Source organism: Malaya genurostris, chromosome 1, assembly GCF_030247185.1.
Source record: "Malaya genurostris strain Urasoe2022 chromosome 1, Malgen_1.1, whole genome shotgun sequence".
NCBI classification, from domain to species: domain Eukaryota; kingdom Metazoa; phylum Arthropoda; class Insecta; order Diptera; family Culicidae; genus Malaya; species Malaya genurostris.
In genome coordinates, this window is record NC_080570.1 from 150,813,866 (window position 1) to 150,832,068 (window position 18,203).

At 38.8% G+C, this 18,203-nt stretch overlaps 1 protein-coding gene across 1 annotated transcript in view; it reads left to right on the top strand.

The window, feature by feature from the left end:
- The window catches only part of LOC131426188 (uncharacterized), a 35,903-nt gene extending 17,957 nt beyond the window's left edge, over positions 1-17,946 (top strand). Inside the window, exon 2 of the mRNA XM_058588721.1 lies at positions 16,959-17,946. Within this exon, the coding sequence (XP_058444704.1) occupies positions 17,269-17,946 (678 nt within the window). The 5' untranslated portion in view covers positions 16,959-17,268. The remainder of the gene's footprint in view (positions 1-16,958) is intronic.
- The last annotated feature ends 257 nt before the right edge of the window (positions 17,947-18,203 follow it).

The following is an 18,203-nucleotide window of genomic DNA, read 5'->3' on the forward strand; positions in this document are numbered from 1 at the left end:
CTTTCTGAATGCTGGTTGTTCCGACGAATGCAACATTATCTGGCAGTTTATTGGTTTACTTCTTTCGCACAATATCGAAAACTGGCTTCAAACTTGGAACACCTCAAAAGACTCAATTGCCAGAGAGGTGGGAAATAGTAGTAACTAGCGATTTAAAACTGAAATTTCATTGTCGTGTGCCATTCTTTAGCGTTCCTTATGAATTCTCTGCTCGTACATTCCTGAATGTTTCAAGGAAACAGGTTTCCTGTTTGAAATTAAGGAAAAAGCTTAGAATTGCATGAAACGTCGAGATTTAGTGTTATCTCAAAAAATTTTTTTTTGAAAAAATCGATTTTCTGGGACATAGAAATAGAAAGTCCCAGAAAGCTGATCTGAATTTTTTTTTCGAGATGACACTAAATCTCGACGTTTCATGCAATTCTAAGACTTTTGACATCAACAGTTTTTATTCGATTTCGGAAATTTCATGAACCCCCTCCCCCCTGTCCCGGGTTGGCGGTTCAATGCATAGGACGCTGATCTTACAAGCCAGTTGTCGTATGTTCGTGCCCCGACCTGGAAGGATTCTTAGTGTCAGTAGAATCCATAGTACTAGCCATGCAATGATTCTGTACACTAAGAATCGGCTGCGAAGTCTGTTGAAACAGAAAGGCCAAATTCCACAAAAGGAATGCAATGCCAAGCCCTCCCCTATGGTGATTTTTCAAGATATATGAAAATTCCACTAAGTGGACTAAAAAAGGGTTTTTTTTAGATTAGCATCACTCTTCGGATCAGAGTCATTTCGCCGAAAGCCGTTTCGCCGAATTACATTTCGCCGAATGGGCCACTTCGGATTCCTGCAATTGTCTTAATATTATAATTGGAATTGATATAAAATAAACACAAATGAATGATAATACGTTAACGCCCGTTTTTTTTGTCCTACAATTGTACTTCTTGAATAAAGATCGATTCATGAACACCAGGAGGGAGTTCCCAAGAAAACTTGTTGACTATTAGTCACTAAGCATCAAAGCAATTGCATAGGTGTATCTACCAAGCTAATGTATGTGGTATGTGGTTTATTAGGTGAAATAATATCTAATGCGGCTTCGCCACATCGATTTGATTCGTGTGCTGTCCGACATCGCTCCCGCTCGTTCGGACCTAACTAAAGCAAAGAAACCTAGCTTTAAATAGACCGTGCAAACGAGGCGGTTACAGGTTTGTATGCAAGAGGCCGCCGCTTCCGACACTTTCGACGAAATGACCCTTTCGGCGAAATGACCCGCTCCCCACTCTTCTCATACAAATAGGCAACGCAAATGAAGAATGCTTTTGTGAACTACTCAATTCAATCTGAATCAATTAATGTTAAAAATGAGCCCAAATTATTGTCCGAAATTATTTAATAAAATAATAAAACATATTTTCATGAGACTATTATGAAGGAAGAGGAAGGCATTTTCACACCACTAGGTGGATTAAGAAGAGTTTTTTTCAGATAATTATGTCACATTCATTTTTCTTGTTTCTTTGTTGAACTGAAACTAAAGGCTCTCTGGGCCTTGTTTCAAAAGTTGGGTTTCAAATCCGATTGTAGTATACATTCAAGTTTCTTTTTATGTGTTTTTCATACGTTTTTTATGTGAGATTTTGCCTAAGAATATTCAAAGTTATGCGGTTTTTTGATTACGAATTTTCAATATTTCTAAGCTTTTTTATACTATTTTTAAAAATATATTTTTTCAAGATAACACCAAATCTTGAAACATTTGGCATCGAAAAAATAACCTTCGATTTCGGAAATCACGTAATTTTTTGAAGTTCCAAAGTCGAAAAACAATTTTTTTTTTGAGAAAACACCTGATCTCGATGTTTCATGAATTTTTCAGAAAAAAAAAACTTGAGTGTACTTAGCTATACCTGACAATGCAACCTTCTCGAATCTGCGGAACAGCTTTGTCGTAAACCTACCCTGGGAATATGAGCAAACTTTCATCTGAAAATGAGCTCTGACAGTACGTAGCGTCGCGTACATGTACACTGTTTTGTAAGCCGAGCATTTCATCTTTCGATTTTTGAGATTATGTCAAAGTTTTTTGATATAGAACACATCTTTATTTTCTATATAGGGGTGCAAATTAGAAACTCAAGAAAAATACAATTAGAAATGTGGTCAGGTTTTGAACACTTACAGCTCAGTCTATTTTGTATTAATTATTAATATTATTTCATCATTTGATTGGAAATATTTATAAGTTTTGATTTGAATGTATCAAGCCACGTATTTTCAATTATGAATGATTGAAATTTTGATTAGTAGCGAGCAGTGTTCTATTTTGTCTGCTAGAAATCTCCGGCATACCGGATTTCCCTGCCATAGATGACGATTTTGAAGGAGTAGCGATATACCAAAGGGTGGTCAATCGATGCAAAAGCGAAGCTGTTGGAAGTACGCGAATCTATAAATAGAAGCGAAATTATAGCTAACGTATCAGTCCTACGCGTAGCATGCCAGAGGTAGGTTGTTGATAGATAGCAAGACAAAAAGTGCCATAAAGCGATTTGAAGCTTTAATTGGTTTGCTCTGATCTCGCGTCATGCAAAATTGGATGAAATCCCATGTTTTGTCGTTTCGTCTGAGAAATTGGCAACTACCCTAGGGTAAATTTTGAGTGCATAAGATTAATTTCTAATTTATTTAAGATGAACTCGATTGATAATGAGAAATAGTTAATCGCTTCAACTGAAATCGCAGAATGGTAGAGAAATTTAAAGCTATAAAAATTACTGCTTGCATACAAAACTTGAAAACAAGCTTGGCAAATAGAAGCTTGAATATAAAAATCCAATTATCGCAAGTTTGTACAAAGATATAATTGCATACATTTAGGATATTGATGTAATTTCGTCGGCTACAAAACGAATACAAATCTAAACAAACAGAGTCTATATTCTGAGTTCACGTGTTCGGTGTTGGTTCCTAATAAAGATCAATCTAAGCAGACTTTCGTGCAATTGGGGATTCAAAAGTGAGATGATTGATTAAAGATTTCGATCATTAGAAATTTTTGTTGCTTGTTCCACATCAATGGCTCGAACAACCCTATGGGGCTATGGGGCTGAGTTTTTCAAAGAATAATTGATTTAAACATTTTCAATGCCTTCCGAATACTTTCTTTTCTGTGAATTAGATCGAGATCGCCTAGTATTTGAACGGAATGACAATTTCGTGTTCGAGTGATTCCGAATCCAACCCGGAACTTGGAGAAATTCCTCTGCACTTGCTAGATAAATCGAACCGATCCCAACAAAACAAGGAACAATTTCGCAAATTGATTACCGCAATAAAATTTCTGACCCCTTACTCGCAACCAAATCTTGGTGGCAATCTTATTTTCACTTTTTGCCACTCATTGTAACTGCAATGACATCATAAATGGCATTCCAGTTTGCGTTTGGTTCTGCACATTCACCTGTTCGATCTTGAATCTCATTCAGATTTCCCCGCCGTAGTGACCAATCGATGTCGGGTGTTTTTTTTCTAGTTTAGAGCGGTTGGAATTAATTTGCAGTCATTATTTCTATTTATGCTGCCTACACCCGGTGAACCTGGGCGCTGTCTGTCAAAAATATTCAGTTGATCGAAGCTAACTGCAGTGGGCTTTCGGAGCTTGCTGAGAAGAGTACTGAATTTTTTCCCATTCAATTACTTTCGTTTTTGTCCCTTTCGTTGCCTTTGGGGACAAAAATCATACTGCAGAAATATTTCCTATTTAAGTGTATTCGCTTCAATTGAATAAAACGAGTAGTGCATTAATTGTGCTGTACAGGGTCCGCCATGTAACTTTTTTTTTAAACATGCAACAAAACGCAAACGGTTCATCCGATTTCAAAATTATTTTTTTACGATCCTTCCGGTTAATTGTGGAATATAATTTCATTCAAATGGCTGCCTCGGCTGGCCTTGCAGTACGCCATACGGTCGGTCCAGTTTTTTTAGCACATTTTCGATTGTATGCAGCTTCTTTTCAGCTATGGCTGCACGAATGTTGTCCTTCAAGGCTTGAATTGTCTCTGGCTTGTCCACATAACACTCATCTTTGACAGCCCCTCATAGATAATAGTGTAACGACGTCAAATCACAGCTCCGAGGCGGCCAAACGACATCCGAATTTCGACTGATAATTTGATCTTCGAAGACTGTGCGCAGAAGATCGATCGTAGCGTTGGCTGTGTGGCACGGAGCGCCGTCTTGTTGGAACCAAATGGTGTCCAAGTCTTCCTCTTCAAGTAACGGGAAGAACCAATCGCCAATCATGGCACGGTAGCACTCGCCATTGACCGTGGCGGCGGCTCCTGGCTCATTTTCGAAGAAAAATGGCCCGATGATGCCGCCAGACCAAAATCCGCACCAAACCGTCACTCTCTGAGGATGCATCGGCTTCTCCATGATAACGTGCGGGTTTTCCGTCCCCCAGAAGCGACAATTTTGCTTATTAACATACCCGCCGAGATGAGAATGTGCCTCATCCGAGAAGATGATTTTTTGGCAAAAATCGGCGTCTGTTTCAAGCTGATCGCAAGCCCAGTCGGAGCGTTCCTCAAGCGGATACACAACCATTTTCGTTCAGCGGAAGGATAAAACTAAGTTTCTGTCAAATCAGAAGTGACATTAAGGTTACCAATGTCGAAATAACCGCTAGTTACGAAAAAATGTTAGAAGAGCGTGTCCATGTGCATCAATACGGAGAAGTTCTTTCCATCGAAAAGAAGTTAAAAATTTTTTTTCTCGATATCATCAATAGCGTACGTTTGTTACGCATATGCTAGAAAAACATTATACCTTCATATGTGACTACCTCGTGAGTTGTTGGTCACTTACGACAATCAGCTGGTCACATGTCAATATTGCCAGAAAGCAGTTCGCGAGAAGCTCAGCGAACTGTCATCTTCAACGATGTTTCTGGTAACAATAGTGACACCAAATAAATGGACGAAGGCGAGAACAGTGGACCAGTGATTCGTTGGATAGTAAAGAGAACTCCTCTAATTTTGAGTTGATATTGTTCAAGTAACAAAATATCTTCAACAAAAAATAGAAATAGGCTAAAATAGTGCTGTATAAATACTGAACAGCAGTGATGTCCGAGCTCAGCACACGAGCTGCTCTATACCTACAGTGTGTGCCTATTAAGCTCGTGTGCTGTGGTTTTCAAACCAGACTCATGAGCGTGTGCTATTTGTGCAGTCCACCTACTGACAAGAGACAATAAGGAGCGGACACTGTGTGCTTAAAAATTATATTATATTATGAAATAAAATTAAAAAAACGGACACTCAAGTCAGCACATGAGCTAGCACATGAGACAGCTCACGAGCTAGCTCCCCATTACAGCTCATGAGCCAGCAGATGAGCCAGCATGGCGAGCTGGTTCTTCGAAGCATACGACTTTCGATCTAGTAGCAACACGGCACACGAACGTGTGCTTCAGACTTCGTGTGCATGTTTTTGAAAAGTTACAGCACACGGACTGTATGAGAGCAGGCTCGTGTGCTGGGCCATCACTGCTGAACAGTGGGAAAATTAGTAAGAGATAATAAAACAGCAATATTGAACTGCCGGCCACGAGTCGTACTGGTCGGAACCGGAATTGCTTAGAAAATTTGGTCTTGTTGAATAACTTGCTTTCAAATACCGGGAAAAGGTACAGCAATTAGATGACTTTGTAAGCAAATTATGGTCTTATTTACAAGATAAAAAATTTCATCCAATAATCATAATCTCTCCATCACCGGCTGGGAAACCGGTTTCCATCTGGTCGGTCGTGTGACATTCACTGCCGAAAAAGTGTGAAATATTTCCCGCCAAAAACCATTCCCCTCTCGCCAGCGGTTTCTCCGTTCGGTGCGGTTTTGTTTTCAAACCACTTTCGACGGCCGATCCGATGCTCCGGGCCAAAGCAAAAGTTCCACGGATGACTCAAATGCCACAATTTACGCGCCCCGTTAAATTAGAGGCATCAGCTTTCCTGTCAGTGAGTCAGTCAATGGTGAGTTTTTCGTTTTACGATGCGTTGTTCAAACAGTGCACACCTTTCTTCCTTAATATACATTTTTTTTGTTCCTTCGCTGCTGCTGCTGTTGCTGGCAGTCTGTCTGTCGACTGTTCAATATTTGAAATTTCACCGAAGCTCATTCACTTTTCACGACGCACTGAATTTTGTGCCTAAACCCCGCACAAGTGCACAAGAAGTATGCGTCTGCGCCCTGCCAGACCGGACTTAGACCAGAGCCCCGACCAGCCCCCCGACCAACCAGCGATGTTTGGCTGCCCGCGGAAAATCATTCGATGCATAGAAAACAAAAAAGCTATGTATGAATTAAATTTCCTCTTCTGTGCCGTTTCAATGATTTTATTTCCACCGTCCCACCGCCGTCGCCACCGACGTTTTCGAATCGGTTCTCCGCCGTTGGCAATGGCATGTTTTTCTTTCACCCGCTTATTTTTTTTGTCTGCGTTTTTTTTCTGTTTCGATCGGGGTCTTTCTGTTGTCCACCTTTGATGTTTTACGCATGTGTGGCAATGATGAAATACGAAGTGTGGCAAACTTCAATTTTCTTCCTCATCATTCCAACGCAACCGGCTTCGAATGGCCGTACTGGCCTAGCGATCGATTTGCCGAGTGTTACGGGGCTAATTTGAAATGAAAAACAATTTACTATTAAGTATTTCCGTTGGTGGCCATTTTGGTGCTCAAATAACAGGCAATAAATTTCTCGGACTGAGAATTTGGAAACAAATTCAATACCGAAGACCCTCTGCATTTTGCTTCGATAAATCGAATATTTTCGACGAACAGCGCAGGTTCACCGGGCGTAAGCAGCATAAGCACAAATAATGACTGCAAACCAATTCCAAAGTGCCAAGCAAAAAACAAAAATCAAGTGGCTTTTTATGTTTAAATATATCGTTCAGTAATGATTTGGCCCAAACAGGTACCCCATCGGTTGCTCATTTGCAGGCACGGCGACGAGGGGAATTGCGATCCGAGGACTGCGTTTCAAGATCGAGCAGATGAATGTGCGAAACCAAACGAGTGGATTGCAATTTATGATGTCATTTCAGTCACAACAAGTTAGCATTAGCATTAGCATTAGAGACCGCCCGTGTGTTGCTACTCCGTTATTGATCTGGACCAATTGAGATTGCAAAATGATTTTTTGAAGTAACATGTTTGGGAATAACACATTGTTTCACACTGTGCAAACTGTATTGAACCATGCATGCTGATCAATACCGACGCCGGCCACGTCCGAATGCAGATCTACTTGGGAGGGAAAGGATTGTTAGTTCCATGCATGTTGCTACTAAGAACCGAGGAATCCTCTGCATTCCCACATGCATCACAGGAGAGGATACTTTGTTAGTAAATGTTTTATTAATGTTATCATGTGTTTATTGCTCTGGGTAGCCGGCTACCAAGAATGTTTTTAAGTATTATCGTTTTATGTGTTACTTTGTGCTGGCAATATAATGCACGAAACAGTCAATCTCCGAAATTGACAAAACTCCGGACAGCCGGCTGTCGAGTATGCAGTCACTCGTTTATGCATCTACCTTTCGCGTTTTTTTTAGTCATGCAAAAAAACACATGCGGATTGATAAAAAAAAGGTATCATCTCACTGCTAGGTGGATTAAGCACGTTTTTATAAATGAAACTACGTGATACAAAATAAACGAGCGAATAGGATTTAGACAAAAAAGGTGATTCATTGCATTGAAATATTCTAAACAGTTATTATAAAATCTTTTTAAATCACCAAACAAAGGTCAACAGATTTCACACGCGTCTTGATTCTTTATTATTTCCGCTTTATTATTTTAATTATTTATTAAAATTATTAATTGGTTATATTAGTTGATCTGGGCAGCTGGCTACCGAGAAAAATATTAATTTACTGTTTGAAATATTAATATCAAGTGTTTTTTACTATGTATTCAATATACCGATATATGTTATCTCTGTTATTAACTTTGTAATATAAACGGATTTGCGCAATGGTTTATTTTTATCATTCATTTTATAATCCTGAAAGACAATCAATAACATGGAAGAAGAAATCATTCCTAATGAAACTTTTCTCCGAAGCTAGACGGAAATTGATAGATTGAATAAAGAGATGATTTAGTAAAATAGAGTAATCAGAAGTAAAACATTGAAAATATCTGATAACTGAAAGGAAAAAGAAACTCCTGCAATTGTCGCCTTTTACGACATGGAAGCAGGAACCCAGTGAATCTATTCTTGGTTCATTTTTTTCCGCCGGATTCCACACGGCATCTAGGCTGGTACAGTCCGGAGAGAGCTAATAGGTACTATCAATCTCCTAGTGGACCCCAGCCCCTGATGTCATTTCAGTCACAACAAGTGGCGAAAAATTAATGGAAATAATAGTGAAATCAAGGATTGGTTTTTTTTTCTGCTTGAGTCAGATGTCAGGTAATCGATTTGCAAAATTATTCGCTGATTGAATGTGATTGGTCTGTTATCGATTTCCACGGGAAGATCCGGTTTAAAATTCGGTTCACTCAAATACTTGCGGAGGCTTTCTAACTTGGTTCACATGAAAAGACTCTGTTATTCAAATCTTTATTTCAAGATAAATTTACACAACATACTTTTAAAAATGTTTTTAAACAACGCTACTCGTTTTTTGTTTTTTTTTTGTCTAACTAAAATTCTTAAAGGAACCTGCGTTTGAGAATGAGTTGTAGGATATTATATTCGGAATTACCTGCACAGCGTTTGTGCCTGGAAAAAGAGGATGGAGCAAGTAACAGTTCGGCTGAAAAGTTCGTATCGTTTAATAGAAACACACATTTTTTTCCAAAATTCGTTTTTATTATTAAACATAATTGCCATCAGAGGCGATACAGCGATTATAGCGATCTTCCAACTTTTTGATACAATTTTTGTAGTACGATTTGTCCTTTGCCTCAAAATAGGCCTCAGTTTCAGCGATTACCTCTTCATTGCTTCTAAATTTTTTTACCAGCGAGCATTCTCCTGAGGTCTGAAAACAGGAAAAAGTCACTGGGGGGCAAATCTGGAGAATACGGTGGATGAGGGAGCAATTCGAAGCCCAATTCGTTCAATTTCAGCATGGTTTTCATCGACTTGTGACACGGTGCACTGTCTTGATGAACCAAACTTTTTTCTTCTTCAAATGAGGCCGTTTTTTTGAAATTTCGTCCTTCAAACGCTCTAATAACGCTATATAATAGTCACTGTTGATGGTTTTTCCCTTTTCAAGGTAGTCGATGAAAATTATACCATGCGAATCCCAAAATATAGACGCCATAACCTTACCGGCCGATTGTTGAGTCTTTCCACGCTTTGGGTTCGGTTCATCGCGTGCAGTCCACTCAGCTGACTGTCGATTGGACTCCGGAGTGAAGTGATGGAGCCATGTTTCGTCCATTGTAATATATCGACGAAAAAAATCGGTTTTATTTCGATATAACAGCTCCAAACACTGCTCAGAATCATCAATTCGTTCTTGTTTTTGATCGATTGTGAGCTCACGCGGCACCCATTTTGCACAAAGCTTTCTCATATCCAAATATTCGTGAATAATATGTCCAACACGTTCCTTTGATATCTTTAGGGTGTCAGCTATCTCGATCAACTTCACTTTACGGTCATTGAAAATCATTTTGTGGATTTTTTTCACGTTTTCATCGGTAACAGCCTCTTTTGGACGTCCACTGCGTTCATCGTCTTCGGTGCTCATATGACCAGTACGAAATTTTGCAAGCCACTTACGAATTGTTGCTTCGCCCGGTGCAGAGTCTGGATAACACTCATCAAGCCATTTTTTGGTATCGGCGGCACTTTTTTTCATCAAAAAGTAGTGTTCCATCAACACACGAAATCCCTTTTTTCCATTTTTTTTTCACAATAACAAAAGTAGCTTCACTCAAAATGCAATATCTCACAAACTAATAATCAGACAGCTGTCAAATTTATACACGTATCTTTTGAAGGTTGGTACTAACTGAAAATGGTATGGATTTAATTCTAGTGGCGCCCTCTCATAGAAACGATACAAACTTTTCAGCCGATCTGCTATATGAAGGCATTCGAAACCATCCTGTTGATAAAGTTTTGTGCAGTGAGTCAAAAGTTTTTCCAGATTGAAACCGAGAGGAAAGAAAAAATTCCCACTTTGATAATACAACTTGGTCCGCAATAAAAATCGCAAAAATGTGCCAAATCAACCGTGCAGGATGTGCTCAAACGTTTCAAGGAGCAAAACAGTGTGGATCGAGGGCCTCAAAACAAACATAATAGTGGGACATATGACCGTAATCTGAACCAGAAGGTGTTAAGAACCATGGCAACGAGGAGATGTTCGTGCGAAGTTTAAGTTTGCTTTTATGGACAAATTTTCCAAAAAAACTGATGATTTGGCAAGGGATATGCAGCTGCGGAGCAAAGACCAAAATGTTCGTGACGAATTAGACGATTGACTCGAAGCTGTTCACGGAAGAATGCCTCAAAAACCGCGTAGTACCTTTCATTAAAGCCCATAAAGGTGCGGTGAAGTTTTGGCGAGATTTGGCGAGTTGCCACTACTGCGATAATAACGTAGATTTCATCGATAAAAATCGATAAATTCACATAAATGCCCTCCGTTCTGGCCCATCGAGAGATTTTGGGCAAAAATGAAGCGGAAGCTTAAGAGAAGTGGAAAAACGACTCGGAACGCAACTCAGATGACCAAAATGTAGAACAAATGTGCCATAGAACTTGATTCCGGAGGTGTGCAGCGTTTGATGAGAGGAATCAAGAAGAAAGTACAGATTTTCATTAGAAGCGAAAAGAAATTGATATTTTTTTTCTTGAAGTACAGAGTGAATTACCTTTGCTTTGATGTATAAACCTTATTTGTACGTCAATTCGTTACCGAGATACAGATGATTTCATTATTCCGGATTCTAAATGGACATATCTTTATATATCAAATTATTAAATAATTTCTGTACGAAATCCACGTCAACTGTGTGTAAAGTTATTGAGACGCGTTAAATCGTTGAGTGCACAAATATAAACGGTCCTAGGTGACTTCCTTGAAGAACTCAAAAGTCAATTGAAAACAACAAAGTATAACTTTTGATTGGCTGAATAATAATTGATGAAATTTTAAGAAAAAAATATTTAGTGCGTATTTTTCACTGGTGCAAATATGTGCAACAGTTGGGACCATTCCCAACTGTGTTTCGTATGGTAAAATCATTCAAGGAGACCAAGACGACCCGTAGGGCGAGCTGACAGCGGAACAAAAGTGAAGAAATGCAGCCGTTCACAGAGTTGCATTTCTTCACTTTTGTTCCGCAGCTAGCTCACAAGGAAGATGCATAATATGAGCCTTTTGATTCGGCAGTAGGTCTAAAAGTCCAATCCGTCCTTCTAATTGGGACTAACTGAACCAATAAACAGAATAATATGGATGCTCCGTAGAAGTTTTGAAGAAGGAGACTGAATAATTATTCAAAAAATACTTGGTGTAGCAGGCGATCTGTAGGTGCGGTGAGTCGGCCAAATAGGGGAGAGTCGGCAGTCTTGGGACATTTTTCACTTAATATTTTTTATAACTTTAAATGAAATCTATTTAAAAAATCCGCACTCGGATTAAGGTGGTATTTGCTCGCTGATTCACATTTTTATTAGAAGTTATATAGCAAATTATGATGCATAATATCATGCAATTAAAAATTTGAAAACAAAATTGTTACCAGAATTGATTTTTACCCCTTACGCAATAACTTATCTGCTTTTTTTGCGCTGATTTTCTAGGTTTTGAAAATTTCTTACGTTTTTTGTCCGATTGCTGATTTTTTCTTTGTTCATAAGCAGAGGCAGTGGCAGTGGCCGATTGTGCATGTTTTATTTATGAAACTATGAAACATTCGAAATGTAACGAATTTTTTTAAAATAATTTTCTCTTATACTCAAATTGATCATTATCTGCAAGACTGAAGACAAAAACTCATATTCTGTCAGTTTCACGATAAAAAATTAAAACCCCAAAATTTGCTTTGTAGTCGCAGAAAAAAGATTTATTTCTTCGTTTTTATGTAATCAAATGTTTTAGAGTTCACAGAAATTACTCACTTATAATAAAAAAACTTAAATAAATTCCTTCAATACATTCAGATTAAACACGAGTGGCCCAAGGGCGCCAACTCTCCCCTATATGAAGGAGAATGCTTCCAGAAGCTCATACTGCCTTTCCTCAGGTGCCCACGAGTTTAGTTATTTCCTGAAAGTTTTAAAACTATCTGACTTCAAATGATTTTTTGGCGATCTTGTTGAGTGATTCTTGTTGAGTTGTTAAGTTTCCCTAGCAGTTTGATTGGAACTGTTAGGCACTTACGAGACAAAGACGAAGCGAACAGAAAAAATGTTATTCAAGGATTTTGATCAAGGTTACCGGTTTGTGCTTCAATTTGAACTGCTTTGCACTGACGAGTCGAAGACTAAACGCAAAGGTACAAAACTGTAAATGATTATGTGACTTTAGCGCAAAACTATTACCCGTAGAAAAATCCCATAAAATAACTAAAATCATTGGTCGGCCAGTAAACCGATTATTCTTTTCTTTCGAGACGTCAGAAAAAAATATTCTAATGATTGTCGTTTAAGTAGAGTTGTTTTCTTTGCGTCTACCATGCGGTTCAAGTTGAACTGTTGCGGAGCACTCGTAGAATAATTAAAACTGCTTTTCCCCGACCAGTCGAAGACGAAACGTAAAAGAAGAAAAAGGAAAACAAATAGTTCTCCATCACTCCTAGGTTATCGGTGAGTGGGGCTCAAAAAAGTAAAATGAGGGTTCATTTTTAATAAAGTTGTTGTTGTGCTCAGCGATAAGAGTCGTCAAAAGGTGAGATAACTAAATGTTCAGAAGTTCCTATCTCATACCTCCCCGTGCGTCTATGATGGCATTTGGTCAACAGAATGGCGTCGACTGGATGCTATCATCTCCTGCGTTAGTAGCAATATGAGAGGGTGCGAATTGGTTTGTATGTAATAATTCATTTGAAACGCGAAAATTATTAAAAATCCTTCGAATTGGTCAAGTATTTCACCTTGACGTCCTGTAGCTGAAGTGTATTTACATCCTTAATGTGACTTTAAATTGTCAACTTGTTTTCATGAAAACCGTTTGCAGCATTCCTTGCAATTCCTAAATTAGTATTTTGCATATCATTCTTATAGAATTTGACGCATAAAGCAAAATTAAGACGTAAAAATAAATTTTTGTGTATAAATAATAATTTGATTCTTATTATAAGAATATTATGCAGAAGCATCTATAGAAAAAATATTCAAAAGTCTTCATACTATGTTCCAATAGTGTAGTTGGCTGGTTCAGAAGACTGCAGGTTTCGATACGATAAGAATTCAAACATTGAATGCAAACTCGAGTATTGGTAAGATTAGAAAATGATAATAATGCATACAAAACCAAAGAACATGAACTAACATAAATACGCTTCGCTTCCTTGCCAATTGCAAGGAATCGAAAGTCTTTCTGTAATGTTTGAATCCATTTGATGCAAACGTTTCATTTAGGCGGGGCTGGTCGATGATGACTTAGAAACACGATTTGCTTTGTATACGAAATGGGTCATAGGAATTCGATTGATTTAACGTCTTCCTGAGCCCTAGGCTAAAGTTATTTGCATGTATAAACAAAACACATGGAAACATTTGTTTTTCTGTAAACCGCTGCCAGACAGTGGAGCTTGGGATAGGTTAAACACACACACACAAACACACAGAGTTGTTGTCTTCAGTGATGATATTTTCAGGGTTGTTACGGTCGCGCGGATTTAGCGCGGTTTCTGCTCAGATTTTGATGCGATGGCGCGGATTTCGCGCGAATTTCAAGAAACAACATTTCGCATTTGTGAATCATTTGTTCGAAGAAAGAAAAGTTCTTTATAAATTTTTGAAGCTTGTGAGTCTTAAGAAACCCAACAAAATTAAAGATGAGCGAACGTTTCAGCTATTGGTCGAGCTGGCCGAATTGGTAAATTTTTACCTCGATAAAATCGAAATTTACGAGAAGGCAATTCTAGAAAATGTTTTCTTCAGAGGACAAAATTTTGAAATTATAGTTCTGAATTTTATAACACATAGTTGCTCTGACTACATGTCTGAGAGTCAGCATGGATTCAAGCTAAATCGTTCAACTTCCACAAATTAAGTAACCTACACTTCTTTCATCATACCTTCTTCACAAGTATGACTACAAGAAGATTCTACATACCCTGATTTCGCTGCTGCGTTCGACAAAATCATTCATCACATAACGATCTCCAAGTTAAGTAGACTGGGATTTAACGGATCATTTTTGAATTGGCTTCGATCATATCTAATTAGCCATGAAATGATAGTGAAAAAATGATAGTGTACAACCTCATCATTTGCTGTTACCTCTGGAGTTACTCAAGGAAGTCACCTTGGACCGTTTATAATTTTATTGTATGTCAACGATCTAAATTTTTCGATCAAGTGTATGAAACTATCGTTCGTTCTTGATTTTAAATAATTTCATACAATCACATCTGCAGCTGACTCAGAGCTTCTACAAGAACAGTTTAACTAATTGGTGTAACATCAACAAAATGGAAACAAACTAAATGCCATTAAATGCTCCGTCATCTCTTTTTGTCGCAAAAAGCCTGTATTCAAATTCGACTACAATATTTCACAAACTGTTCTCGAACGCAAATCGTCTGTTAAGGACCTGGGTGTTCTTCTGGATTCCAAGTAAAATTTTAAGGAGCGCATAGAGTTTACTGTCACCAAATCCTCTAAGCTATTCGGATTTATTATCCGCGTTACTAAAATATTCTCTGTTGTACATGCTTGAAAGCTCCGTAGTTCACTTTAGTTCGCTCAACTCTTAAATATGCTGCTGTTATCTGGTCACCTTATTACCAAAAGGATATCCAACGCATTGAAGCGACCTCATGTGTTGTTGTCTCATTAGATTTAGTTACTATAGAAGATCTAGATTTAAGGGAATGTATCATTTGGATGAGTGTAATCTGTTGATGCAAAAGATGAGCAGGTTTTATGCCTGCTGGAAAACAACGCTGAACAGTCATTGCAAAGTGACGTGTTGTATGCGGACTTATTTATTGTGTTTATATGAGAAACTTATGCAGATTTTTAAATTATATGTAAGTGGATTTTAAAGTTCTGCGGAAAGACTCACCTGCATTAAAAATAGTAGTGTAATGTTTCGCACGAATATCGCGCGTTTAGCCTTCCACTTTGCGCGGATTTCGCGCGTTTTAGTTTTCGACTGCGCGCGCATTTCGCGCGTTTTGGTTTTGAAATTTTTCGTAACAACCCTGGATTTTTAATAAGCACAATTGCCGATTTCGGAGCAAAAAACAACTCGAAAAAATTCAGCAACTACATATGCATCCCGAAAAATAATATGTTTGGTGCCGATTTCGGGTACGCGCCGGTTTCATTTGCCCTTTCAGGAACGTAAACAATGAACGTTTTGATGATCAATGGACTTTCTCCATTGGTTAAGAATAGTAAAATTGTACTAGGTTAAAACAGAATGGTGCCACATGCTACACTACACGCGTAACCATGTGTCAGTTCTGGATCATGTGATTTGATCCCATTAAATTGTTTTTGTGGGACTATTGTCTTCAAGACTACGCGTTTTTATCGTGGATTTTCTAAGTAACGTTTTTTGTGCGATACGTTTTTAAAAAGTGAAACGAGGATCCATTTTTTATTAAGTTATTGTCTTCAGCGAAAGGAAATTTAATACACACAAGTGTCAACTTCAGAGCGAAGAATAACCCAAAGGAATTCATCAACTACATAGGCATCCCGAAAAATATTCTATTATCTGCCGTTGGTTTAGAAAAGTAAAATTGGACTTGGTTGAAACAGGATGGTGCTACATGCAACACGACACTCGTAACCATGTATCAATTCTGGATCATATGATTTTATTCTGTCAGATTGTTTTGGTGGGACTATTGCCTTCAGCATTGATTACCTGAAACGTAGTCGCATACTGCTTTTTAGTTTTACTGATATCTGTAACCAACGAAATAAACGAGAAAACGAATACTTTAAGTTCTTTTTTACGCGGTTTCTTTTTACGCAGATTTACGAAGTTATTCCCTTTTGTTTGCGCGGATTTTCTTTTTTTCCACGCTAATTTCCGAGCTCTCGCGGTTTTTCTACACTGTTTTCCAAACTTTCGCAATTGTTCTACGCGGTATTCCAAAGGTATGAGTTTTTTAAGCGAATTTCTGAAGTTCGATTTTCGAAGCTATGCGTTTTTTACGCGGATTTCTAAAGTTTTTTGTTTGTGCGGTCCCTCGCGTAAAAAAGACTTGAGTGTAATTTTAATTATTATTATACCTTTTTTTTACCGTTTTAACCTAATTGTGAGGAAAAAAAATTATAAATTAAACAGCCGAAATGAAAATTTGAGAAATAAATACCCCATAGATAGCACTAAAATACGCTATTTTCCAGCATTCGGAGAAATTATTTTGCCAATTGAACTAATCTGGATGTGAAGCGACACAGCCTAATTAACTGTATGATCGGGCAAAACTAAGAAGATTTTAATAAAGTTTTTAATCAGCTGGTCGATCGGAAATTCACACTTTCGGATGACAAATAATTTACCAATAAATAAAAATCACTCAAAGCGCGACGTTTACCAACCTCATTTGCTACGATCAACTTTCGTATCCAAATTTTTACGAGTCTCGTTTTCCAATGAACCGTCCAAATTACGGCCCCGTGCCACTCACCTTTGCTCGTTATCGTTACCCCAGACAAACAATAAAAAAAAAGGCAATTTAGGCTGTATCATTTCATTTTCTCATCTCTCTTTTCAGGTGAAAGAATTCCTGCAATATAATCCGCTTGGCAGCATCATGCACCGAACCCAAAGGAAATAATTTCACTCCGACCGGCGGCCGGCTTGGGCGCGAATCACAATGTCAGCTGCCAACCACGAACCGTGGGAGAACGAATCACACCACCAAGACAGCGGCCGTTTGGACCGGCGGGAAACTGTGACTGATCGTTACAAATTTTCCATAGCTCCTACGGCTACGGTTTAATTTCAGCGAAACGTGAACGATAAATTCCATTTCGATTCCAACCAACCGGTGCACGAGGCTTTCTGCCAACATCAACATCACAATGTTCGACGACATCAAGATGTGCCTGTTGGATCTGATCAAGACCAGCGGGTCAAAGTCCAAGAAGTCCCTGAAAGACATGTCGGCGGGTTATTCGACCGATTTCATGAAAAAGTACAACGACATTAACATCATTCACTTCAACGAGAACATGTCCATGGTGAATAAGCTGGAAAACGTGCGATTTTCACCTTCGAACTACACGAACCTGTTCAAGACGAACCCACTGCTGGAGGGCAAAAGGAACCGGTCGTTCCGAGAATGGGGCGTGGAAAGTGCCAGTTTCGAGTTCTCGTCCGATGATCGCGACACGCTGACGCTGACGAGCTGCTCGCACTGTTCGGGGTCCGATGAAAAGTACCACCTGTTGAAGTCGTCGGCCGTTTCGCAGCCGAGCGACACCGGCGTCGGTGTTCATCGTGACGACATCGATGAAGACGAAGACGACGACGACGGGATAATCATGAACCACTACAGTCTGGAGGAGTGTTTGGCGGGTGGTTTGGTGTCGCAGCTGGATTCATTCTGTACGCTTTGCACCTCTTCGTTCAGTTTCAGCAACTGCAATAACTGCGAGAAATCCGGCTGCGGGTCCAAGTGTAGTACCAGCGATAGCAGCACGATCGGAGAGACGACCGAGCTTGGCGAGTGTGTTTGTCTGCAGAAACCGCACGGGTAAGTCGAAATGGAGTTTGAAAGCTTAAATTGAGCTTTTTCTCTGTGTGATTTGGGTGGGAGTTAAAAAGGGGGAGGCTGTTGTGAGAGAAAAGTTTGCTGTTGGTTTCGATGCTTAAACACACACACACACTCAACGATGACTGAATTATTGCAAAGCTCTTTTGAGGTAATAAACTTTAACGATTGATTGAATGCAAGATTTCAGAAAAGCTTCCCATCACTATTTTAAGGGGTTTGTGTTTGGAGGCGATCTTCATA